We start from the raw sequence: 27,057 nt of genomic DNA on the forward strand, positions 1-27,057 counted from the left end.
CCCCCCAGTTAGTGGAGATAAACACAGGGACCCATTCTGTCTACAGGATAAACCCCCCACCCCCCACTACCACTGTCTGCCAGTCAAGCCGTCTACACTTCAGTTCCAAACCACCCTCCTGGCCTTGTTTCCAAGCACGATTTCCTGTCACTAAGACACCACATCACAATTTATAGGCACACCACAATTTCTCACGTCTGTGTCTGTCTCACTCATTCCCTCCGTATCTTTCTCACAATGAGAGCATATTCAGATCACACAACCTCCCCCAGTTACCATATCAAAATCATACCCTCCTCCAAGACCTAACCACTTCTACATGATTTTCCTTGATGCCCTGCCAAGTACCAACTTCCCCTCCACTGAGTTCCCCTAACCTAATGTCATCAGACGTGGGCAAGAGGCACCCTGTAGGGATGCTGGCTGGCCCTTCTCACGTGAGGCCTCCTGGACCTTGGAAATGGCCCTGTACCCGCTTCCGGGACCCACACATGTCTCTCCTCTGAGCATGGCCTCCCGTAGGGATCCTATCTCCCACACAGGGCTCCTCTAACTGTATTCAGGCACCTGAGACCAATGGGATGGCCTGGATTGCCAACTGCAGGGGTGTGGATGGAGCTGAGACACGTGGGCTGAGGTGTCCACACAGTAGAGGCCCCCTGAGTGCAAGAAGGAGCTTGGGTGAGGAGAAGGGGGCAGCAGGCAGCCTCTGCTTCCCACAGGAAGATAGAACAGTCGCCTCATCCCGACAAGGGACTCTGAGGAGCCTGTCCTGGCCCTCCAGCCTCTGGTTCCTTTGAGAAACGCAGAAGCGTGATGTTAGTGCACCTGAGAAACTCATGGCCCCTTGTGGCAAGAGGCTGCCTGTCTTGGGCTGGGACAAGTCACCAGATACCTTACACTAAAAGGAGGGGAGGGGCAATCAGACAGCAAGCAGCAGAGGCCCCCTCCCCCCAGAAAATAGGAGGGCAGAGAAAGTGCATGTTTATCCTCCAGATCTCCATAGCAGTTGGAGCCAGGAAAAGTGGGATACAAAAGAGGAAGCAGTTGGAGACCATAAAAAAGGGCTTCCCTGGTAGCTCAGTGGTAAAGAATGTACCTGCCAAGGCAGGAGACATGGGTTTGACCCCTGGGCTGGGTAGATCCCCTGGAGGAGGGCATGTCAACCCACTACTGGAGAATCCCATGGACCGAGGAGCCTGATGGGCTACCGTCCATGGGGTTGCAAAGAGTCAGACACGACTTAGCAACTAAATGACAACAACAGCAATCCTTTTCCCTACTTCCTCCCGCCTCTAACCTGGCCACTGCCAGTGTCAGCCATGCGTTTGGCAGAAAAACATTTAATTTGTTTTTTTTTTTTTTAATTTCATCTTTACTGTTTTCCAGTGCACACTATTTTAGTATAACAGCTAATTTTGCACAAGTCTGTAAATATTATCCCACTGCATTGTGGATACATTTAATTTTTAATTAGCACTATCCGCCTTATTTAATATCCATGGTTACTTTGTGTATATTTTCCAATGTGACCATTATGAAAGTACCTCTGTCAGGCAGGAAGATAGAACATATTTATTCAACGGCTGGTGGGTTTGAGTGAAAGCTTTAGCCGCTCAGGGCGGTGACAGGCAGCCTTCCTGTGTGCTCCTGTCCTGGCCCCTGTGCCTGTCAGGAGAGAGTGTATGCGCATCCTTTATGTCAGGTACCTTCCCTTCGTGCCTGTTTGCTTGTGCACGTCTGTTATATCCCTACCAGACTCTAAGCTCCTTGAGGGCAAGATCTAGAAAAGTTTCCTGCAAAGAGTAAGAATTTAATAAATATTTTGCAAGCGAATGTAGCTCTGCTTTTGGAGAAGGAAATGGCAACCCACTCCAGTGTTCTGCTTTCTCAACGAAGGTCTCTATCACACAAACACAGTAATGTCACTGCTCCAGAATTATAGAAACGACCCCTCTTTTGCCAGCCATCATCCAGCCACTGAGGACAGGAGGTCTCAAGGAGATCAGAGGTCAGGCTCCATCCAGACAGGGGAGGCTGAGCACTCAATGGTGTGTCCCTAATGCAGGCATGCTCAGTCACTCAGGGGATCCTGCCAACCCAGGAATGGAACCTGGATCTCCTGCACTGGCAAGCGGATTCTTTACCAATGAGCCACTGGAGGCAAAGATGACTCTTTAAAGGCCCCCCAAATAAAGATATCACTCCCATAGTCGAGGAGACTAGGTCTGAGATAATGTCTCTCCGCTCTTAGTACATCTCCAGAGTCCCTGAGCCCATGTTATCCTGGGACTAGTCCCTGGAGCAGGGGCCAGCGTACCTGGGATGTGGACATAGCAGGGGCAGGGGGCTCGGTGACCTGGATGTGCTGCACCTGGATGGCGTGCTGTGTGTAGGTCTGAGGGTCGTGGAGCTGGGCGACATCCACCGTGGACTGCTGGGACTGGTGTGGGGAAGTGGCCTGTGGGAGGAGAAACCCAGACCTGTGCTGAGTACAGTTCAGAGAAAGCCTTCCAGAGAGAAAGTGCAGCTGAAATCCTGTCCCCCGGAAGAGATGGGACTTCAGAGCCAGAGCTCAGTCCCAAGAGCTCACACTAAAGCCAAGCTGGCAAACTTCAGAGGTAAAGACAGCCTTAGAAGTCATGTTTGCTAGCCTAGATATCCATCAGCAGACAGACGGATACAGAAGTTGTGGTACATGTGCACAATGGAAAACTACTCAGCTATGAAAAGGTACACTTTTGAGTCAGTTCTAATGAGGTAGGTGAAACTGGAGTCTGTTATATAGAGTGAAGCAAGTCACAAAGAGAAACACCAATACAGTATATTAAGACATATATACGGAATTTAGAAAGATGCGAATAACGATCCTATATGCAAGGCAGTAAAACAGACACAGATGTAAAGAACAGACTTTTGGACTATGTGGGAGAAGGTCAGGGTGGGGTGATTTGAGAGAATAGAATTGAACCATGTATATTACCGTATGTAAAGTAGATGACCAGTGCAAGTTCGATGTTGCGTGAAGGAGGGCTCTCAAAGCTGGGGCTCTGGGAGCACCCAGAGGGATGGGGTGGGGAGAGAGGCAGGAGGGGAGTTCAGGATGGGGAGACACGTGCACATCCATAGCTGATTCGTGTCAATGTGTGGCAAAAAACACCACAATATTGTAGAGTAACTATATCCCGATTAAAATAAATTAATTTTAAAATGATGCTTACCAACCATGAAACAGTAATGTGATTTAATACTGGAAGGGAAATGAGGGAATATAGCTGAATGAGAAGCTATGAGAATCAAAAATTCTTTCCCCTTAAATTTCAGTTAAATGTAATGGCCTACCCTTTATCAGCTAAAAGAGATCAAAGTAGAGAAGTTGCTTTTGGCTTGTCACTCTTGATCACTAGAACAGTGGTTCCTAACCTTATTTGTAGCACAGACATCTGTGAACATGTGGCCAAAGTAGAGACACGTTTTCCAAAATAATGTACATATGTATCACAATTTACAGACAACTTCAGATATTCAAAGATTCTTCCAAAACCTAAAATTAATAACACTGCTATATATTTTTAAAAAAAAAACCCTCCTATAAAAAAAGAACAGTCAATGACAACTTCCAATTTCCTGCTTTCATACTAGTTTTAAATCTTCAGAGTCCAGTTTATTTCAAAGCAAAATGTTTGTTCATGTGTGCCTTGAGTACAATTTCTCAGCATAATTAAATGAAACAATAGTTTGGGGAAGATTTTTTCCTTTTAGCTCCTGAATCAGTAAGAATGAGCTACTAATTACCTTGCAGAAGGAACAATTATACCTTACTACTAATAAGGTACTGATACTCAAAATTCACAATTATTTCTTATAAGCTCCCACTGACAGACATCATTCAATGCTCAGGTAGGGGCTGATCAAACAGGCTCCTCAACAAGTAGTCAACCTGGATGCCCAAGGTAAGGGTTCAGAAGAGGCTCACGCTGTCCTGCAGTAGGGCAGGATAATGGTACACACTGTAGCTAGTGTGCTAGCTAGTTGCACATTTTCACTAGTGTCTAGAGAAAATCTCTAGACACTATTGACAGAAATCCCTTACACCACTGAGTCTAGAGCCATCAACAACAGGGGTTGTACAGATGCCTTTGACTCCAAGCTGACAGGCACAGTGATGTAGGGCCCAGCTCCAGCTCTGAGCATAGGGTGCTTTAGGGGACCCCCACTGCTCTACTGACTGACGGCAATAGGTATTCATGCAGGTGAAGAGAAAGAAGCGCAGGACAGTACCGGAGCCACCTGCACCACTTGAAGCTGTATGTGCTGAGGCTGCTGCAGGCCGGACGTAGACTGTGACACAGGAATGTACTGGATTCTCTGGTAGTCCCCTTGTGGTGTTCGGTAGTCCGTCGTTAAGGTCTGGGACAGCTCTGTCATTGCCTGGGTTAGCAGGTCTGTCGTCTAGAAAAATGACGAGAAGCACATTGCTGATAACACTGCTGGGTGTAGCTATTTCAGTGCTCTGAAATCCTACAAAATTTGGTTTGTCTTGGGATTTCCCTGGTCCAGCGTTAAGACTCTGGGTTCCCCATGCAGGGGGCATGGGGTCAATCCCTGGTTGGAGAGCTAAGATTCCACATATCACACAGCTCAACCAAAAAAAAAAAATTTTTCTTCAGTTTGTCTTACTGGTGGATCAGGGGACTACAGATAAGTCCTAAGCACGGATAGAAAAAAATTCCAAATTTAAGAAGATGTTGGGGGACTTCCTTGGTGGTCAGGTGGCTAGGGCTCAGAACTCCCAATGCAGGGGGCCTAGGTTTGATCCCTGGTCAGGGAACAACAGATTCCTCATGCTGCACCTAAGAGTCTACATGTTGCAGCTAAAAGATCCTGTGTGTGTTTGGCAGAAACCAACACAACGTAAAGCAATTATCCTTCAATTACAAATAAATAAATTTAGAAAAAGATCCTGTGTGGCACAACTAGGATCTGGTGTAGTCAAATAGATAAATAAATATAAAAAAAAGAAGAAGGTGCTGGAAGATGACCTCTCTATCTCGGTCTATCTGTGTCGGGCAGGGGAGTTACCCCAGAGGTTCTGAGAGTCAGGATGAACAGGCAGCGTTGAGGATTTCCTGCTGTTCCTTTCAGCTTTGGGAAGCACCGACTGGGAGACCCAAGCATAAACATCGTGCCTCGCATAGGACACTGAAGGGTGATGGGCTACATCTCCAGCCAATTAAATGCCAAGAGTCACGAGGCCTCGGCACTGGAGCTGTGACAGGCAGGAAGAATAGGAGAGGTATTTTCCGCTCACACTTACCACCACAGTCTCTCCAGTGGCACTGTCAGTGGTTAGGACAGCTGGCGTTGCACTGATCACAGCTGTGGTCAGAGGTGTGTGTATGGTGTTGGGGAGCTGGGCGTATTCTGGGTGCTTCTTTCGAATGTGTTGTACCATCTTGGTCTGAAAAATGGCAAAAACCAAGAATAATTACTAGAATTGGTTATTTTCAAGCTTTCCCAAATGCAAAGTCTCCAGTGGTTCCTAAAGACTTTCATGTTATGCTTTTTCTTTAAAAAAAAAAAGTCAGAGCAACACTGCCTCGATCTGCCTTTCCTGAAGTGGGACAATGGCATGTATGAAAGGGAAAAAAGAGGTGTGTGACTCCCCCCACCTCCTCCCCCAGCGCCCCACCCCCACCATGCTATCAGGTAAGGTTAGGATACCTCACAGCATGACCTCATCCCACCCATACTTGCAGGAATCGGTGATAAGCCCGCAAGCAAAAGTGACTCGCTTTTCAGGAACCATCATTTACGTTCTTATATAGTGCTGCTGCAAGCCTGAGCTCGTAACCTACGAGCACATAATATTCAAATCCAAGACCCTCCTCAGACCAAGGGAAAAAGAAACCATTTGAGTGCTTGGGCTCTCAGATGGTGCTAATTCTGGAGACAGTCCTTCCATATTCTCTTCCCGTTCTGTACTGTGGTCCCTGATCACAGAAAACAGCTCCTCTAGCCCTCATCACAGCTCCCAGATGAGAAGCTGTCTTAAGTCATGTTTCCCTAAGGCGGGACCTTGGTTCCCGGGCACTCCGAGCCTGCCACGTACCTTGCTGCTATACTGCTTGGAGCAGTGAGGGCAGCAGACGGGCGGAGTGGCTATGGTGCCTGTGAGCTGGGTGTGGGTGCTGAGCATAGGGTCTGGCTCTCCGGGGCCCGCGGGGCGAAGTTTCCGAATGCTTGGTGGAAGCTCGGCCCCAGGATGGTTCTTCAGAATATGGGCTTTTCGCTTGCTGGCACTTTTGTAAACCTGAAAATTCAAAAGTTTTGCCGTGAAAGCAGTATACAGTCCTGCTGTCTTGCTTAAAGTAAACTAACAATTTCACTGCAAGGAAATGAGAAAGAGCATTCATATAGCCCAAAATAAAATATATTAACAGACATATTGAAGGATAATGAGGATATAACATACATTAGAATAACATAAGAACATAATATGGGGCTTCCGAGGTGGCTCAGGAGTAAAAGAATCCACCTGTCAATGCAGGAGACGTGGGATCGATCCCTGGGTCAGGAAGATCCCCTGGAGGAAGAAATGGCAACCCACTCCAGTATTCTTGCCTGGAGAATCCCATGGACAGAGGAGCCGGGTGGGCTACAGTCCACGGGGTTGTAAAGAGTTGGACATGACTGAGCAACTGAGCACAGCACGCAGGGCAAGAACATAATAGATATGTGAGGCATCTTCCTTGAAGTTATGCATCTAAGATAGAAATAGTAAAAATACCTATACCTTTATCTGAAGTTTAAGAGGTGGCTATCAGAATGGGAAAGACTAGAGATCTCTTCAAGAAAATCAGAGATACCAAGGGAACATTTCATGCAAAGACGGGCTCGATAAAGGACAGAAATGGTATGGACCTAACAGAAGCAGAAGATATTAAGAAGAGGTGGCAAGAATACACGGAAGAACTATACAAAAAGATCTTCATGACCTGGATAATCACGATGGTGTGATCACTCACCTAGAGCCAGACATACTGGAATGTGAAGTCAAGTGGGCCTTAGAAAGCATCACTACGAACGAAGCTAGCGGAGGTGATGGAATTCCAGTGGAGCTATTTCAAATCCTGAAAGATGATGCTGTGAAAGTGCTGCACTCAATATGCCAGCAAATTTGGAAAACTCAGCAGTGGCCACAGGACTGCAAAAGGTCAGTTTTCATTCTAATCCCAGAGAAAGGCAATGCCAAAGAATGCTCAAACTACCACACAACTGCACTCATCTCACACGCTAGTAAAGTAATGCTCAAAATTCTCCAAGCCAGGCTTCAACAATACGTGAACCATGAACTTCCTGATGTTCAAGCTGGTTTTAGAAAAGGCAGAGGAACCAGAGATCAAATTGCCAACATCCGCTGGATCATGGAAAAAAGCAAGAGAGTTCCAAAAAAACATCTATTTCTGCTTCATTGTCTATGCCAAAGCCTTTGACTGTGTGGATCACAATAAACTGTGGAAAATTCTGAGAGAGATGGGAATATCAGACCACCTGACCTGCCTCTTGAGAAATCTGTAAGCAGGTCAGGAAGCAACAGTTAGAACTGGACCTGGAACAACAGACTGGTTCCAAATAGGAAAAGGAGTGCATCAGGGCTGTATATTGTCACCCTGCTTATTTAACTTCTATGCAGAGTACATCATGAGAAAGGCTGGACTGGAAGAAACACAAGCTGGAATCAAGATTGCCGGGAGAAATATCAATAACCTCAGATATGCAGATGACACCACTCTTACGGCAGAAAGTGAAGAAGAACTAAAGAGCCTCTTGATGAAAGTGAAAGAGGAGAGTGAAAAAGTTGGTTTAAAGCTCAACATTCAGAAAACAAAGATCATGGCATCTGGTCCCATCACTTCATAGGAAATAGATGGGGAAACAGTGGAAACAGTGTCAGACTTTATTTTGGGGGGCTCCAAAATCACTGCAGATGGTGACTGCAGCCATGAAATTAAAAGATGCTTACTCCTTGGAAGAAAAGTTATGGCCAACCTAGATAGCATATTCAAAAGCAGAGACATTACTTTGCCAATAAAGGTCCGTCTAGTCAAGGCTATGGTTTTTCCACTGGTCATGTATGGATGTGAGAGTTGGACTGTGAAGAAGGCTGAGCACTGAAGAATTGATGCTTTTGAACTGTGGTGTTGGAGAAGACTCTTGAGAGTCCCTTGGACTGCAAGGAGATCCAACCAGTCCATTCTGAAGGAGATCAGCCCTGGGATTTCTTTGGAAGGAATGATGCTAAAGCTGAAACTCCAGTACTTTGGCCAACTCATGCAAAGAGTTGACTCATTGGAAAAGACTCTGATGCTGGGAGGGATTGGGGGCAGCAGGAGAAGGGGACGACAGAGGATGAGATGGCTGGATGGCAATACTGACTCGATGGACGTGAGTCTGAGTGAACTCCGGGAGTTGGTGATGGACAGGGAGGCCTGGTGTGCTGCGATTCATGGGGTCGCAAACAGTCGGACAGGACTGAGCGACTGAACTGAACGGAACTGATATAGTCATAGAAAGAACTGCTTCTAAGGCCAGTTCACCCTTTCGACTTTCTGAGAAAGCTCTCATGTGATGTATGTAGTTGACTCATACGCCAAAGAATCTTCCAAAACAGCAAGTCTAGTAGCAATTAGAACCCACAGTGGTGAATCTGTGCTTTAAAAATGTTTCTTGCTTTTAAGTTGACACTACTTATATATAGCTTACACCTTATACAGCTGATATTGGATAAGGGAACAATGCTACAATGAAACAATAAATGGATATTCTATTCCTGTCTTCTTCCTAACTACTAAAAATCAAGAATGTACGAGTACAAGTAGAGTATTACACCACAAAACTTCTTCCCATCCTACTCAATCTTCTAGAAACCCAAAATCTACTGTAGGATGATAAGCACTCTCATTTTAGAGCTTATGAATTTAAAACCAATTCATAAACCAAGCTCTTGGCAATAAGTCTCTTCTTCTATAGCAATAATAATAATAATCATCACAGAAAGAAGAAGAAACAAAAAAAACAAAGTCAACTAATTTTTAAGAAAAAAATTTTGGCTTAAAATGAGGGTGCACTTCTAGTCCTTTCCTGTCTAAATGGAAAACTGTTGAGACAGAGAACCATCTGTTAAGAGAAACTGTGAGATCCTAGTGTGTATTTATGTGCGTGTGTCCTCAGTCGTTCAGTTGTGTCCAATTCTGTGCGACCCCATAAACTGTAGCCCTCCAGGCGCCTCTGTCCACGGGATTCTCCTGGCAAGAATACTGGAGTGGCTTGCCATTTCCTTCTCCAGGAATCTTCCCAGTCCAGGGATCGAACCCATGATCGATGGCAGGCGGACTCTCCTGTTGAGCCATGTGGGAAGCCCAGTATGAATTTATACACGCAGACAAGCCAGCCCTGAGAGGAGCTCCCACAAAGGTCCGTCCTCCTGTGGAGGTTGCCTTTTACCTTATCACAATACTGACAGAAGTAATCACGGTTGGGCTTTATGATGGGCAGAGTTAACTCTGGCACCTCTTCTATCTTCATGTCTGGGTGCCTCTTTGATAAGTGATTTACCTAAAAGGAAAAAAAGCAAATGAGAAAAAGAGATCCTATTACAAGCACTGAACAAACACCTCTGATATCGACTGCTGGAAGTTCAAGTTCTCTGAAGCAATGTCCCAAAACGTAAGGCATTCGGCCGGAACCAGCATGGCCCAGTCCCTCTGAGACCAAAGCATTAACAGGAGTTGACAGTAATTCAGCAAATTACTGAAGGTGAATTGGGTTGCTGGGGATTCCATTAACAGCCTTTGACTAAAAGAAAAGGAAAATTACACTAGCAGGAATTTCTTTAGTGAATTCTACTGACGGAAGCCTGTCTCTCATTACTTAGGGCCCTAACCTTACTGAGGATGTTGAATAGAATGCAAACGAAGGTTCTGCATTATAAGTAATGGTCTCTGAAAGAGAAATATCAGAAATATCATATGATATCTCTCATATGTAGAATCTATAAAGAAATGATTCAAATGAACTTATTTACAAAACAGAAACAGACTCACTGACTTAGAGAATGAATTTACAGTTGCCAGAGGGGAAGATTGGGGGGAAGGGGTAGTCAGAGAGTTTGGGATGGACGTGTACACAGCACTATATTTAAAATGGGTCACCAACAAGGACCTGTTGCAGAGCACAGGGAACTCAGCTCAAGGTTACGTGGCAGCCTACATGGGAGGGGAGTTTGGGGGAGAATGGATCAATGTATATGTATATAGCTGAATCCCTGTGCTCTCCACCTGAAACTATCACAACATTGTTAATCAACCATACCCAAACATAAACTTGAAAAGTTAAGAAAAATTAAATAACGGTCTCTGACTTTACTGGCAGGTCCTGGCAGAAATACAAGTTGCAAAAACTGTCATCAGGGCAAAATGAATTGAGAACCAGCTCTCGTGGTGTCTCTGCTAAGCTGGTCCCCATGCCCTGCCTAGATGGAAAGTCCTGTCTACTGTTGTGTCATATCTGGGACAATCAGAGTGGGCGGCTGGGGGAGAGGACCCCACCAGAGAGGCCAGTTTAGGAACACAGAAGAGAACAGGGAGGGGGCGAGGACCCCACCAGGAAGGCTGGTTCAGGAACACAGAAGAGAAGAGGGAAAGAAAACACACATCAAAGACCCAGCATGGCAAAGCAAAGCAAAACTAGCAAGGAAAAGTGATCACAAAGACCTCTCCCAAGAAACACCAGCAACGAACCATGGCAAAGGGGGGCAAGGGAGCCTGGGAAGGAGAGGAGCCCCATGCTGGGAACCGTTTGTCTCCCCATCATGCCCAGCCAGTGAGGAAACCTGGGGACAGGTTGAGCACAGAACCCTGTTTGGGTGTGGGGCAGTGGACACTGACCAGCATGCCCCGCCTCCGGAAGCCCATCATGCAGAGGCGGCACTTGAACGTGAAGCTGTCGTAGTCGGTGGACGTGATGCGGGGCTTGAACGTCTTGGAGCGGCTGCTGCGGTCGGCTTTCTTGGCCTCCCTCTCAGGATTGTGCATCCTCTGCATGTGCTCCCGGAGTTTGTCTTTCCGCTGTTTGCAGAGAATTTTTGAGAAGGCAGCAGGTGGGGGTGGGGACAGAAAAAATTTAATTGAAGAGATTAAAAGAGAAAATCAGTACAAGTTAGCAGTAACAGGACCCACTGGGCTGCAACCAAGTTGCTAGAAGGAACAAGGACATGGCAACACTGGCTGGGAATCATTCCGTTCACCAGGGCGTAAGTGCATTGCAATGAGCTGGGCTTTAAAATAACCATTCAGTTTGAAAGCTACACACTGACTTCTGAGAAAAAGGACTTGGCATTTATGTAGAAGCAATCAAAGGGCACATGGAATAAATTTGGTATTAAGAACTACAAGATAAATTGATTGTGAATGGTAGGTGATACTGGATTTACAAAGCCATGTATGTACTCAACTCCCACTTCTTTTTTTTTTAAACAATTCCCACATGTTTTCACACACATCATGGCGTTCCTCTAAACCCCGAGTGAATTTAAGTGTTTTTCATCATACGGATTTAGAAGTGTGTAAGCAGTTATACTACCCGCTATGGATGGGGTACACGATCACAGGTCAAGGTCACAGCTTTTAGTCTGATGATCTGATCGAGGGATATGGGTTGATATGAGCCCACAGACAGAAAGGCAGAGCCCATCCTGAATAAAAAAACAAACTCCAAAAATGCCAGCTCCCTTATCCAGTGAGGCTCTGCTCTCAGACATGTAATTACACTGTTATTGGCCTTATAAAGACTTTGTACCTTTCCACCAGACCAGTTCTTTCCACATTTTGGCTCGAGGATGTTTCTGTAACCCCCTTCACTTTTCAGCACATTTATGTAACAAACATTTCTTGCATGCCCACCGTGCTAAGTTCAGAGGTGCATGGCCAGGCAGCCCCACCAACCTCCACATTCTACCCAGGACTCCTTTTCTAAGTCAGTTTTCCCCTCCTGAATCCATTTCTGATTCTTTTCCAGTTTCTATGACAAGATGACCTACACTCATATTCTGCAGAGTGTCTCTCAGTGACATTTTTGCAGAAACATCTGGCTTCCCAAGGAAGCTTGTTTTACCATTTTCACAATTACTTGTTTAAGTCTTATCTCTGAGTCTCCTGTGGGATTATCCTTTGCTTTCTTCTAAATTCCAGGCATATTCTTATATTTCCTATCTTTTATCTTAATCCCAGAAGTCATTAACATTCCCCAAAGGAGCCTAACCCTCTCAACATCCCATACACTTCCCACTTCACTGGATGACGTCCTGATGACCTAGGGCTCAATTATCAGACTTACACTTCACAAATGCTCAAGAAAAAAATCTCTTGATTTGATGGGTAAATATATTGTCCTTTTAGGAATTCCTTGATAGCAGTTTAGTTCTATTCATTATACACTTGGATTCTTGTAGGAGATGCATTATTACCCTATTTGGAGATATGAATTAATTATTTGGGAAAATTACAGTGAGTTTCCTCTTTAACTTTAGGGCTTCCCTAGTGGCTCACTTGGTAAAGAATCTGCCTGCAATGTAGGAGAACTGGGTTAGATCCCTGGGCTGGAAAGATCCCTGGAGAAAGAAACGTCAACCCACTCTGGTATTCTCGCCTGGAAAATCCCATGGATAGAGGAGCCTGCTGGGCCACAGTCCATGGGGGTCACAAAGAGCCGGACATGACTGAGCAACTATCACGCTCAAATCAAACTTGAGACACAAAGTACACTCTCAAGTCCGTGCTGTGAGCACAGGTGACACACCCTCAAAATGAGCAGGCGTGACAACTTCAATGGCCCGAGACCACGCAGACGGCCCGCTGGTTCCCACCTTAAACTGCTTCCCACACGTGGAGCACAGGAAGTCCTTGCGGTCCGAGTGCCGGAGCATATGCAGACGCAGCTTGTCGGGACGGCAGAAGGCCTTGTCGCACTCAGTACACTGGTAGATCTTTTCCGAGTGAAAGCTGCGCACGTGCTTCTTCACCTGGCAGAGAAGACACAGAAAGTCAGGGAAAATGACAGGAGGCAGCTCGCCAACGCTAGAGGGCGCCAAATGCATTGCCTTGGATTCTCGTCAGCCTGGCCTGGGAGCCAATCAGGTGTTACTGATAACTGGCCTCAGTAACAGCATCCTTTTCATGGTGGCCAGAAAGCCTTACCGGCCTCGACCTCCCAGGACTTGAGAGGAGGAAGAAAATGCTTGCTTAGTCCAAGCCCTGATCACATGGGCCACGTTTGTCTCTCTCCCTTTTTTAAAAAAAAAAGAAAAAAGATTAAAAGTAAGAGTTCCTTTGGATTTAAATGAATCTTGGCAAAAGTTAAATATAAGAAGATAGAAAATAATTCTTTCTCACTTTTTGCTGCTTCCAATATGGATACAAACAATTTAGCCCCTTGCAGTAATAGGTCCTTTTACACCCGTCTATAAAAATCAGGTTCTGAAGAATTAAAGACATGTGTGCACATGTGTTAAGTCTCTCGGTCATGTCCGACTCTTTGGAACCCGCCAGGCTCCTCTGTCCATGGATTTTCCCTGGCAGGAATACTGGAATGGGTTGCCATTCCCTCCTCCAGGGGAGACTCTGGCATCTCCTGCATTGGCAGGTGGATTCTTTAACACTGAAGACATTAATTCAATGATACAAAACACATTACCCATTTATGAGGGCAATACAACACCAGCATCCTTTCCCCTTCCTTGAGACTTATTCCCTGTACTTTCAGATAACTTAAACAAAAGAATATGGCCTCTGAAGTCTCTCAGTCATAAATACCCAGTGAAGAGTTATGTATGGGACCTAGGTATTGAGCTATCAAACTATTCCTGTAAGACTTGTCCTTTATTATTTTTGGAGTCTCTTTCGCCATTAAATTCTACCCTAATGCAACTTTTCATGGCTAAAAAATAAAAATTAAAAAAAATTTTTAAGAAGAAACTTACCTAATTGTTTGTGTAAAGTGAGAAAATTACCAAGACTCTTAATACTAGCAGAACTATGATTATTTCTCAGTATTCTTTTGATAATTTAAAAAACAGAGAGGGGGGATGTTTTTATTATTGAACACAGTCTCCCGCATTACAGGTGGATTCTTTACTATCTGAGCCACCAGGGAAACTCATTAGATATTTAGACTTACTTATTCATTCACTAGCATATAACACAATTATTGCTTAAAGTCCAGATGAAATCATGAATATTCTGGAATTTATCCTCACCCCATTTGGCTCCAGAATATAACACAGGGGAGGAGGTCAGTGTTTAAAAGCAAAGTATACTGGGACTTCCCTTGTGGTCCAATGGTTAGGAGTCCACACTTCAAAAGCAGGGGGCACAGGTTTGATCCAGGATTGGGAGCTAAGATCCCACATGCTGTACAATAAGGTCCCCCCCGCAAAATCAGTATGGTATATACCAACTTCTCTTTCATTTCCTTCCAAAATGCACCACCTTAGTAGCCTAAGATAGGAAGCCACAGTGATGGGGGGAAAATGTTTCCAGGCAGGAAATGGGAGTCTGTCTTCTACAGGTGCTATGTATTTTATAAGCAGTGAGTATTGGCAGGGATGAAGAAAGACTTTTTAAAAAATAATAATCAGATCTGACTGTTTATTTCCTGTAATATAACTTAAATGTTTAAATGCCAATGTCTTATTTCGACAATTAATGGTCACAATCATCTTCTGCTTATCAAAAGCAGTTTGAAGAGACATCATTCTCCAACTGTGAAGTTGCTGTCAAGAAGGGGGATGAAAGATACAGATAATGGGCCATCTCAATTTTCCAAAAACCGCTGTTTTTCTTTCCTAAAAAACGGCAGTACTCGGGCATCTCGGCAGTTGGTACTCACCTGGATAAAATCTGGGAACCGTTTCTTACAAGTTGGGCAGCTGAAGTAGCCATCATTGATATGAATGGCCACGTGATCTTTCAACAAATCAAGGCGGTCAAAGGATTCTGGGCAAAAAATGCAAGAGTAAGTCTTCTGGTCCGAGTGGAGCTTCATGTGGCTCTCCAAGGATGCACTGCTGATGAAGCCCTTGTTACAGAGGTCACAGGTCAATGGGCAGTTCCCCTCCCGCCCATGGAAGCGCAAGTGTTGGTCCAGTTTGTCCTTCTCGCGGAAGGCCTTCCCGCACTGCAAGCATTTAAAAGGCCGGAAAGACTTCCGAATGAACAGATGCTGCAGAGCTGCATTCTGAAAGACACACACAAACGGGATTACTTAGTGAGTAGGCCAAATGTGCAAGCAGCTCACACATTCATAGGAAGAGAGGACGATCTCAGCAATCACAGACTTTCCATAGAAATTAAACTAGGATACACTGTTGAAAGAAGATTTTTTTCTGGTAGGGACCTTAAAAATGAAGCCATCTCCAAAGAAGTTCATCTTGAAAAGACAGACTTTGTGTTTTGTTTTACGCCTATGTGTGTATGCTTTCTTCTGAACAGATCTAGGTCACGTTCAAAAAACAAGAGTTGTACAGTAGAAAAAATCCCTGGGTCAAGTAGGATAAACATTGAAGATTTGGAAGAAATGACTTGGGGTGAGTGACACACGCATGATGAGGCGGGAGCAAGTCAGCCAAATGTTACTTGTTGAAGTCCTTGAGCCAAAGAGTTTGAAGCTTGATTAAGACATTTAGCAAAACTAAAGATAATAAAAAGAACTGAAGCGTAGCAGGGGCTGGAGGAAGGAGGCAGTGGACATGGGATTTCTTTTGAGGATGATGAAAATGTTCCAGGACTAGTGGTGATGGTTGTACCACTTTGGGAGTATTCTAAAAACACTACAAAAGAGTGAATTTTATAGTACATGAATTGCATATCAATTTATGAAAAAGAACTGAAGGAGAACAAAGATACAGATTTACATAGAGGTGTTTGCTGTTGAGACAAGACATAAAAGCACGCATCCTAAATGGAATATGTGCCTTAATTATGTCCTACTTTAGAAATGCTCTTCAGTGTAGCTAATTAGTGCCACTGGTTAGAATTCCTCGCTAACTGGGTTAAACTTATTGCTTTGTTCCCTGTCTAGACCAGTCAATTCTGCTCTTTTTCTTTTTTCTCAAAGATTGCACATCTAATGCTGATTAGGCATCTTGTGAATTCACACACTTGTTATAAGGAATCCAAGTGAGAGAATATGGATACTTAGTACAAATTCATCACCACCACTGGGAAAACAACTCTCCTCTCTACTGACAGCAAATCAACAGACTCATCTTTCACACAGAGAATACAGATTCAGTATTTCAATTCTACTGTAATGAAGACTCATTCATAAATTCCTCAAAACACCGGGAGGAAAGCTCTAGACAACTATGAGGGAAGAAAATAATTTCTCAAAAAATATATCTGTGAATGGGTACGCTTATGGCTCATACTGCAGGATTCACATGCAATGCAGGAGACATGGGTTTGGTCCCTGGGTTGGGAAGATTCCCTGGAGAAAAGAATGGCTACCCACTCCAGTATTCTTGCCTGGGAAATCCCATGGACAGAAGAGCCTGGCAGGCTACAGTCCATGGAGTCTCAAAGAGGTGGATACAACTGAGTGACTAACACTTTCACTTTCATGCTTGGGTAACTATAAGAGAATAATAATTAAAGGATGAATGGAGATCTTAATGCATTATTTGTGCAATGGAAAATAGTATAATGAACAATGTTGAAACTCTTAAATTTCAAATTACTTATAAGTAGCAACTTCTAAATTTACTGTGAAATAATCTCTTAGGGGGAAAGCAAAATAATTGTCAATTTTTTAATTTATTATTACTGTTAAGAATTTTGAACATAGCTCCTATGTAACAGGAAACATCTTTCTCAAGGCTTCTCTAAAAAGGCTGGGAGAGATATTTCACCTACTCATTTATCTTAAGTAAATATTTAGCAATTCTGTCATCTTCCCAAGCTCACTGGGGTTGCATCATATTTTATTCTCCTTTGAATCTAGATCTCTTTAAAAAGCTGAGTTCATAGAAAGTGTCAGTAAAAGTCTGTGAATTAATGAAATGTATCTCATGTGAAAAATCAAAAAGAATGATTTCCAGTTATTTTCTGCAGCATCTGAAGAGGTTGTAAACAAAAAACCTTTTTGAAATCAGCCAGACAGCTCTCTTTCACTTCATTATACAGCTTAGCAGTCACCTAATCTCTCTACTCTATCTGGAAAGATACTTATTTTACATAAAATAAGTATCTCACTATTCTGGCTACTTTCCAGACTTTAAATATTCCAAATGAACAAATGCTATCATGAGGTTCAGAGGTTCAAGGTACAGGGTGCTCAGGAAATCTAACCATCCTTTCCTTTACCCAGATTCAGCCATGTTTCCAAGGGCAGACAGTGCATAGCAACTGATCTTGGTCCCTCAGGGGTTCCACTTCCCCTTGGGCGCCAAATCTGGATCGCAGTTTTATTTTGGTTCATTATGCTTATACGTCTCCTGTCATCTCTGTTTAGTGTGAGTGTCCTCAGACACTGGATCTAAACCCAGCAGCAGCTCCACTTTCTTAGCTCTGTGGACAAACCTTATCTTGACCATCTCTGTGATTTCCATGGAGCCCTGGACACTGTCTACATACAGGAACCAGACTGCATGTGTGATCAAATAATCCTGCTGGGGCCCCTTCATTACAAGGCAGTGGAAGTGCTGAAACTGCCCATTCCCTCTCCCCACTTGGAGGCCATCTCTACCATATCTCCTGCACTGCAGAGCTGTGATTGGTACATATTTTCTAGAAGCTATAATGAGAAAGGGCAGAGGCAGCAAAGATGAACCCCAGAGTTACCGTTGGCCAACAACTCTGTGCTGGATGGAACATAAGTTGCCAAGATGGTAGAGACGCTAAAATCTGTGACAAGGGATTCTACTCACATTGAAGTGAGTCCTGAGATAACAGATTCTGTGCAGACAAAACCCATATAATGTTTCTAAAGTCTGATATGAATAGCGAAAGGAACCTAAATTATTGACCAATGTTCATATTCTTTTGACCCTGACATGAAAAGGAAATCAATCATGTTTGTTTGCCTTTTAAAAAAAAAGAACAACAACTTTCCTCTGGTCTATTTTGTGCCTGGTTTTCAAAACCTCTGTTGGGCTAGTCCTGCCCAGTATCTCACTCTCCACCCTCCTCCGGCTGGCACCCGTGCTCGGATCAGACCAACGTGTGCAGTGCCCATAACCACATCAAGCACGTTCCTGGGGCTTGCCTTTGAAGTTATGGCTGCCCACCTCTGAAATGGTCTCCTTTCTTCCTGTCTGTCTTTCAAGGACCAGTTTAACTCTCATTTCATCTATGAATTATTTCCTGAATCCAGCTTTCTTTAAACCTTTCACTCTTCCAACCTTCTCTAGTAATTATGGGCTCTACCTTTCTCTGAGTCAGGAAGATCCCCTGGAGGAAAGCATGGCAACCAACTTCAGTATTCTTGCCTGGGAAATCCCATGGACAGAAGAGCCTGGCAGGCTTCAGTCCATGGGGCTGCAAGGAGTTGGACAGGACTGAATGACTGAGCATGCACGTATGCACGCACCTTTAAATGTGATACTGAACTGCGACCCAGCTTACATTAGCATTATGTCCCTAATTAGACTGGAAGATCCCAGCAGACAGAACTCCAATGAAAATTCTCCTGTGCACCTCGAAAGTACTGGACATCCAGTCAGAACTCGGTGTCATTTCAGAAGGCATTTCAGAACACTCAGCTGTCTCAGAGCTGGAAGGGACCTTGAAGATTACTTAGTCCTACTCTTCATTTCACGTATGAGCACACTGCAGCCCACAGTTTACTCACTGATTCTTAATAAATTAATAATAAATTAGCATTATTCGTTAACTAATTTGCATTGACTATAGCAACCAAACTGTAGTTTCCACTAGGATTTAGTAAATACGGGTTGCAAAGAACAGTAGGTCAGGCAGACACTTAAACAGCATTCTGTTATGTGAGTGAAACACAGGAAACAGACATACCTGCAGCTCCAACTGAGCAGGCAGCATTAGAGGAGAGAAAAATAGTTACATTACCAATGGGGTTGGAAGGCTTCCCTTCAGTGGGTCATTACCAATCTGGATAGAAGAGATGAAAAAATACATAGCCCTGCTTCTTAGAATGTGTGAGAAGGTAAAAAAAACAAAACTAGCTCACCGAAGACTGCCAAAAGTCACATGCATGTGGGTTTTGCTTTGAGACAAGGAAACTTGTTCCAGAACCAGTGACCCAATTCATTCCAGAACACACGTACAACCACGGCCGCACTATGCTTGCACACCCACGCCTCACACCACGTGTGGGCTTGAATTCTTGCCTTCAGAAAATTAAACCTAGGAAGCAAGTCTCTGCACCTAGTAAGAAATCAGAATGGCCAAAGCGAAAAGACAGCAGTTGTGCAAGAGAGAGAGGAGAGCAGACTGGGACTCGTGTAGCATAATGGGTAGGAAGTATTCACAGCCCTTTGCTGTTCTGGTCTGTATTTCTGTATGCTCATGTTTGCTTTTGAAATAATATTCATGGAGCTGTAAGGTTCACAGGTTTCCATTTCACGACCCTCATACAGGCTATTCAGCCTGACTGCTCAGAATCCCGTCCGCGATGCCATACAGAACAAATGTTTAAAGGTATTTTTACATAAAGGCTCAGACAAGACTATTGTTCAAGTTTTGTCTGTGCCTTCTAGCCTGTAGGCAAATAAGACTGAAAGAAACGTAAGCAGAAATGAGCATTCATCTAGAAACTGCAAAGCCTGGGAAGATACACAAAAAGTCTCTTTCATCCACAGGTAAAGGACTAAGAAATGTCTTTAAACAGCTTGCTGCCACAAACATGGATTTAAGTCATTGTTTTCTGGATATCAATTGTCCACACAGGCACTGAGCCCGCAAAACCACACGGCTTTCCACCTGTGTCTCCCGCAGGTCTGAATGCACACACAATGCTATCTGTTAAATACGGACAAAATACCCCTGGCCAGGCAGCCACTGATGGAGGCCCTCGGCCACACGGTCTGAAGTCACAAAGCAGGTTACACAGGAGAGAAGACTCTGCACTACCCCCACACCTGGAGCTCAGCTCCGAGCTCTCCCCAAGTCTGGGCCGCATCTGCCAGATCTGCTTGGACTCAGGTCCCTGCGCATTGACAAGACGTGGCATCTGCCAGTCTCCCATTGGAAACTGTCAACAACCAGATTCAAAACCCCAAATTGACTTGAGAGCTCTGATCAGGCACAGATTAGCCTGGCTTCAATGTAAATAACGACTACAGCTCAGTGTACTTATTTCTCCATTTCCAATCTGTGAGTTTTAGGATCCAGGGCGCTATCCTACTCTAACCACCCTAGTCTGGATGTTGCCAAGAGCCAGGCTTCCATGTCACTGCTAAACTGATGGAATCTAGGACCAGCCATGCCAGCCTGCCATGGGACATGGAGGCCCCGAGAAACAGTTCACACTTTCTTCCAAAACAAACAAGGGTTTGAGCAGCGGATGGTGAACAGTATGGTGCCTACAGAGCTGGTCGCCTGCAGGAGAGTCGGCACCCATGCGGTAGGCGGAGGGGGTGGGGGAAGGGGGAGCCGGGCATCCTGCCTACCCGGATGCGCTTGGCACGGCGCATGTCATCAGCCGTCAGGGTGCTCTGGGCGGGCAGCACACTCTCCTCATGCTGGGGCTGCAGGTGCAGTTCATGTGTGTCCGGCTCCTGCTCCAGAGAAGACGGGGCTTCCGGGGGCAGCTGAGGGAGCGGGAGGGTGGGCTGCTCTGGTTGGTCCAGCCCGTTAGGAGTCGCAGCTTCAGCCTCATCGAACTGCTCCTTGGTGGAAAAATGCAACAGGTCCTGAAATCACAAGAACCAGGAGTTATTTCCCTGCCTAGACAGACGTCCATGCAAGGACTTCAGAACTGCTGCTTTATGTTTTAAATGATTAGCCTCATAATGCTCAGAAAAGATTATTTTCCTCCTGAGGACATGAATTAGGTAACCATTCACAGGATGGAAAAACCATGACATATTCCTGATCACTTTATGAGGAAAAAAGGCCGGACTCTTCTGGAATATCATAATTTCAATTGTCTGAACTAATTAAACAGAGGCCCCCATAATATCTCTGGACAGTTTCAAATCTTTAGGGCTGCAAAGTTGGCCTTCTGTTGTAAGTAACGTTTAAAAATACGCTCTTTTGAGTCTTTGTCCGATTGGACTTTAATTAACAGGCAGCGCAGTGCCAACAGGCAGGACTGTCAGCCTCTGAAGGCATTGTGTTTGAGTCCAGGGACAGTTCTAAGTTCTCTGAGCAGGCGTCCAAGAAGAGTTCCTGCTTTCCCCTCCCCGCTTACCTGTGTCCCATCGTCACACTTCTCCCCATTTTCACTGGTTATCTCCAGGCGGATAAATTTGGGAGGACGTCCTGGCCTTCGACCAGGGCCAAACCGCCTCTTGCCTCGGCCCCTTCCTCTGCCTCTTGCTCTGGGGACAAGAGATCGGGTGATAAATAGTCACAGTTACATAATACTCCACAACAAATGTTTCCCTAAGTGATCCGGAGTAACTCCAAATCTTGATTTCCACTCACTTTCTTTCTCTTCCTGATTCTTTTTTCTAATGTAGATGATCATTTTGCCAATACACACTATCTCAGTTTCTCATCTTTCCCTGTCTATATAGCTCAAAGAGACATCTTAAATTATTCAGAATAAAGGGAGCTTTAAAAATTCAAAGTGCTGACACCATTTTGCCACTGGACATCCTGAAAGCTCGAACGCATCTCCGCAGTTATGTGAGCAACACAGACAGGACAGAACACACGGAGCCTTGTGTGTGTCCTAGAGACAAGATTCAGGTCTTTCCCCTTGCTCACCTCATATTCCTTCCATGGAATCTGGCTAGAGTTAAACATATGTTCTTGCTTTTCTATAATCTTCTAGGAAGCCAGAAAGAATTGCTAATTCAGTGGTTCAATAATACATCCAATAAATGCCAAATGAATTTTATCCCCTTTGAAAGGCTTCTAACATACAAAAGTTCCTTAATCAAAGGGATTCAGAAAAGTATGTCACTAAAATCTCCTTTAGAAGACATGCGTGCAAGATGTGTTTAAAATCAATCAGACTGCGCTTTATTCTTCCACTCATGTACTTAACAATTTAATTAAAAATATAGATTTTTTTTCCAAGGACTTTTAAAAGATCCTTTTTTATGGGAAATTCTGAACCTCAGCAAATATGGCAAATACAAGCCCAGTGTACTCACTACCTCATTTCAATACTTATCAGCTTATGACCAGTTTTATTCCATCTGAATCCTTACCACTTCTCCCACACACATACCCATTAGAGTATTTTGAAATAAATCCCGGACATCATTTCATCTCATTCATATTCATAAATATTTAAATACATATCTCTAAAACATAAAGATATATAACTATATATAAAATATATATCTCCACAATACTATTATCGCAACTGATAGTTGCTCAATGTTTATTAAATCTAGTCAAAGTTCAGATTTGCCTAATTGTCTCAAATTTCTTTTAGCAGTTGGCTAATGAACATTTTATCTGCAGTGTGCCCTGCCTGGTGCTCAGCACTAAAAGATGGGAAGTTATACCCAACAGTTCTTACCCTCAGAAGTCCAGCAGAGGCAGCAGGCGTATAAAGCAAAACTCACAAGAGGGTATAAAAGGTGTTATAACAGAGCCACGTTGGTGTGTTTGGGATGCCCTGGAGGAAGTACAGGACAGAATGCTCGCCGTGCCCTCCACGCACCTCAGCCGCTTGCTTCCAAGGTCACACCTTGCCCTTGCCGTCCTCAGTAGCTGCAGAACCCCAGGACCCTGACGCCACGCCTCGTCCATGCCAACACCATGTCCTAACTTGCCCATCCGTCCCTCAGGCACCTGAACTCCCGGATCCTGCCCCCTCCCCAGCATCTCCAGTCCTGCAGCCTGTCAGCAGTCTTGTATTCCCTTCACATTTTCCCTCCCTTCTTCCACTCATCCCCTCCAAAGCCCATCACTGGACTCACTCCCGCGCACACGCTCTCCCCCCACCCTGCTGCTTTGCCACTCTCACTGCGTTGCAGGCGCTTGGTGAGACCCACTCTGTGCCCTCCCTCCACAGACACCCGCACAGAGAGAGACACTGGGTGAGGACGTGGCCTTGACTTGCGAGAGCCCCCAGTGAGCTCTGGCTGCTGCGGGCCATCACACCGCACTCCCTTGGAGTATTTACTCTCCCACATTCCTAAAGGCCATTTCACACCACCTTCTCTCTTCTCGAATTCTATAAACGCTGGCAAGCCTACGTCTGTCCCACTGAAACTACCCCAATCCAAACCACTCTCATTTTTCATCCAAACTGTTGAAATAGTTTCTAACCAGACTCCCTGTCTTCCCTCTTACTGCAGTATAACCTAAGTGCTGTTTTCACTTTTATCCACAGTGATGTTTGGGCTTCCCAGGTGGTGCTAGTAGTAAAGAATCCACCCGCCAATGCAGGAGACGCAGGTTTGACCCCCGGGTTAGGAAGATCCCCTGGAGAAGGGAATGACAACCCACTCCAGTATTCTTGTCTGGACAATCCCATGGACAGAGGAGCCTGGGGGGCTACAGTCCACGGGGTCACAAAGAGTCAGACACACTGAAGGGACTGAGCATGCACACATAGTGATGTTTAGAAATATAATTGACATCATAATATCCCTTGCTCAGCAGCCTCTGAGGACTTCTTATCACACACAGAATGAAATTCAAATCTCCTATCACTACCATCAGGCCTACGTGATCCAGCTGCTGCCCACCCCACCCTGTGGAATTCTCCTTCATTTACCCCTTTTTCTTTTTTTCATATAGGAATTAAACACAGGAGTTAGTTTGATGAAGGAATCTTACCTTTGAAGAGTGTGAAAATCAGAGGTGTAGGTTATTTCAAAGGTGTATGCTATCTCAAGAATCCCTGTTTCAGAATCTCTAGTTAGGGGAGATGTTTACTAAGGTGGAAAGATCTCCTATTGCTGGGCATTGATTATGCTTGTTCAGGGAAATGTTTACTAAGGTGGAAAGATCTCCTATTGCTAGGTATGCATTATTCTAGAAAAGACACAAGTTGTGATGAGGACCAGGGGGAAGAAAGGAAATGATGCATAAGAAATGTCCTTCAGCAGCCTAACTGGTTATGTCTACACACCCACCCATGTGCATACAGACATACACACACACACACCCTCATACATTCATAGATGATACAGAAATGACTTTGGAACTTTAAACACTAAGTTTGTGAAATCTTCCCCCCTCATTATACCTGCTGAACACATCCAGTTTCTCATCGTGAGAATTGAGATGCTGCTGCAGCTGTTCAGAGCTTATAAATCGGCGGTTGCATTCATAGCAGGGCCAATTCTTCTCTTGCTCTCGAAGAACTGCAGCCATAGGAGAGAGACCATGGAGGCTGGTGACCAATCGGCCCCAGTAAAACTCAAATGCCTGGCAGCCCCACCATTCTCACCTCACCGTAGCCCAGTGCTCATAGATACCCAGTGTCTGCTGTTTTGTTATAAAAGCAAAGGCTCAAGATTGACAGAAAGTAGTTTTGGGGATCTGGTTTTCTGATATATTCACATAAGACATCAAAAGAACAACTACCGTGTGCCACCCTCTCCCACCCCCAGCACACACACAACCTTACCCCACTGGGAAGACAAGGTATGCTACAATGGGAATGCGTATGCAGATAACCCAGTAATTCAGATCCAAGCTTCATAATCAGAGGGTATAGTGTAAAACACAAATAACTGGAAGGGGAATGCTCAATATCGTCACTTTAGCAAAAGGTTCACAAGCACGGGTTAAAGCTGTACCCTGTGACCCAGCAATTCCACCCCTAAATGTGCGCCCAACAGAAATATGCACATATGTTCAGTAAAGGACATGTAAGAAGGTTCACAGTGGTACCTTCATATCGGCCAGACACTGGACACCAGAAATGACTTTGTCGAACAAGAAAGACTATGACTGACTTTGGTCCCCTAGGAAATAGCCTCACAACTTTAGGAATTTCCCAAGTAAATGGCACGTCTTTGTCATTCCTGGTGATCTGTGACCATACCTGAGTTTATGCTAATGAGAGGGCCCAGATGGGAATGGCTGAGCCTGGAAAACCAACCACCTGAAAACAGGTCTGTGGCTTTGAATGAGGAGGTATAACCAGGGAGGGGAGCAGGGGCTAGAGAGGAGATCCAGTCATGGGCCAAGGATCCAATTGATCACACCGCTGTGATGATGCCTCGACAAGAACTCTGGACACAGGAGCTCAGGTGAGCCTCCCACGCTGGTGATGACACATTGGGCCTCCAGGGCTGCGACACAGGTGCTTCTCGTTTGGGACCCTCCCAAACTTTGCCCTAAGCGTCTCTTCATTTGGCCGGTCCTGACATGTGTGCTTTATGATAAAATGGCAATTCTAAGCCCAGCACTTTTCTGACCTCTGTGCACCATTCTAGGGAATTATTAGGACTAAGAGGGTAGTGGAAACTCCCTAAATGCTCCTAGTCTAGTTGCTCAGAAGTTCTGGGGGTCATGGGATCCCCCTGGCTTGAAGATGGTGCCTAAAGTAGAGAGAGTCTAAAGGAGGACTCTGCCCTTGACCTGTGATGTGACCTAACTCCAACTAGTCAGTGTCAGAATTACATAGTTCAACCCAAACTTCTGTGCTGAAAATAGATAAATGAATTGCAATACATTCAATACTGTGGCCACCTGATGCAAAGAGCTGACTCATTGGAAAAGACCCTGATGCTGGGAAAGATCAAAGGTAGGAGGAGAAGGGGACGACAGAGGATGAGACGGTTGGATGGCATCACCGACTCAATGGAAATGAGTTTGAGCAAACTCCAGGAGACAGTGAAGGACAGGGAAGCCTGGCGTGCTGCCATCCATGGGGTCACCAAAAACTGGACATGACTTCGACTGAACAACAAGTTCACCCAATAGAAAACAAAGTGGCAAAGAAAATGAACAACTCAGAATAATACACAACAGTATGGAAAAGTCTCACAAACAAAAGGTTCTCATATACCAGAAGTGTACATGTCACATAATTCCATGTATACAAAGTTCAGTAACAAGCAGACAGTATCTGTGGTGTTGAAGCTGGGAGATAGTTATACTTGGGAGTGAAGAAGAATTAGAAGGTGCTGGGGACTCCTGGAGCTGTGGCCCACTCTTGACCTGGGTCCCCGGGTATCCTCATGCTGTGAAAATTCATCAGGCTGTTATTTGTGACTTTGTACTTTTCTGGATGTAGACTGTACTTCAGCGACATTTACTTTCACAACAAAGACAATCCCTGCCTTGCTATGTTCAGAGACGATTACATCAAGATAAAAATCATCCTCTGATCTAGGTTCTAATTTAATATTTGGACTTTTTATTATATTAAATACTGTTTTCTACAGCCCATGAAAGAAATGTAAATATGTCATTGTCATTTGACCCTAGAATTACACAAGGATGTTTAGTTCTAAGAATCCACCTGTAATGCAGGAGATACGGGTTCAATTCCTGGGTTGGGAAGATCCCCTTAGGAGGAAATGGCAACCTACTCCAATATTCTTGCCTGGGAAATCCCATGGACAGAGGAGCCTAACAGAGGGTTGCAAGAGTTGGACATGACTTAGTGACTAAACCACCACCAAAGATGTAAGTAATACATACAATTTACAATCAATACATGAAGTTAAAAAAAAAAAATCCAAGTACCTTTCCGCTCTTCCTCAGAAATGTCATGGATTTTCCGGTTCACAAATTCGGCATAGGAAGCAGCATACCACACCTGCAAGAACCAAGCACATCATCAGGGATGAAGGACATAACAGGATGCACTTCACAGGCTTCAGTTCCTCCTCCTGTTCACAGAAAACAACCCAGGTTTCCCACAGCAAACCAGCAA

The 27,057-nt window shown here is 44.7% G+C and overlaps 1 protein-coding gene across 2 annotated transcripts in view; it reads right to left on the minus strand.

Annotated features, from left to right (window-relative positions):
• The window catches only part of PRDM10 (PR/SET domain 10), a 95,640-nt gene that overhangs the window by 9,243 nt on the left and 59,340 nt on the right, over positions 1–27,057 (minus strand). The window contains exons 8-19 of one of the 2 annotated variants that reach the window (XM_004019550.5): positions 26,868–26,940; positions 24,412–24,529; positions 21,445–21,574; positions 20,702–20,944; positions 14,947–15,294; positions 12,926–13,081; positions 10,950–11,129; positions 9,508–9,618; positions 6,113–6,313; positions 5,318–5,461; positions 4,282–4,452; positions 2,321–2,461 (exon numbers count right to left, since the gene is read on the minus strand). In XM_004019550.5, the coding sequence (XP_004019599.1) occupies positions 2,321–2,461; positions 4,282–4,452; positions 5,318–5,461; positions 6,113–6,313; positions 9,508–9,618; positions 10,950–11,129; positions 12,926–13,081; positions 14,947–15,294; positions 20,702–20,944; positions 21,445–21,574; positions 24,412–24,529; positions 26,868–26,940 (2,016 nt within the window). The remainder of the gene's footprint in view (positions 1–2,320; positions 2,462–4,281; positions 4,453–5,317; positions 5,462–6,112; positions 6,314–9,507; positions 9,619–10,949; positions 11,130–12,925; positions 13,082–14,946; positions 15,295–20,701; positions 20,945–21,444; positions 21,575–24,411; positions 24,530–26,867; positions 26,941–27,057) is intronic. The other variant, XM_042237978.1, reaches the window with a different exon arrangement.

The sequence above is a fragment of the Ovis aries genome, chromosome 21 (genome assembly GCF_016772045.2).
Source record: "Ovis aries strain OAR_USU_Benz2616 breed Rambouillet chromosome 21, ARS-UI_Ramb_v3.0, whole genome shotgun sequence".
NCBI classification, from domain to species: domain Eukaryota; kingdom Metazoa; phylum Chordata; class Mammalia; order Artiodactyla; family Bovidae; genus Ovis; species Ovis aries.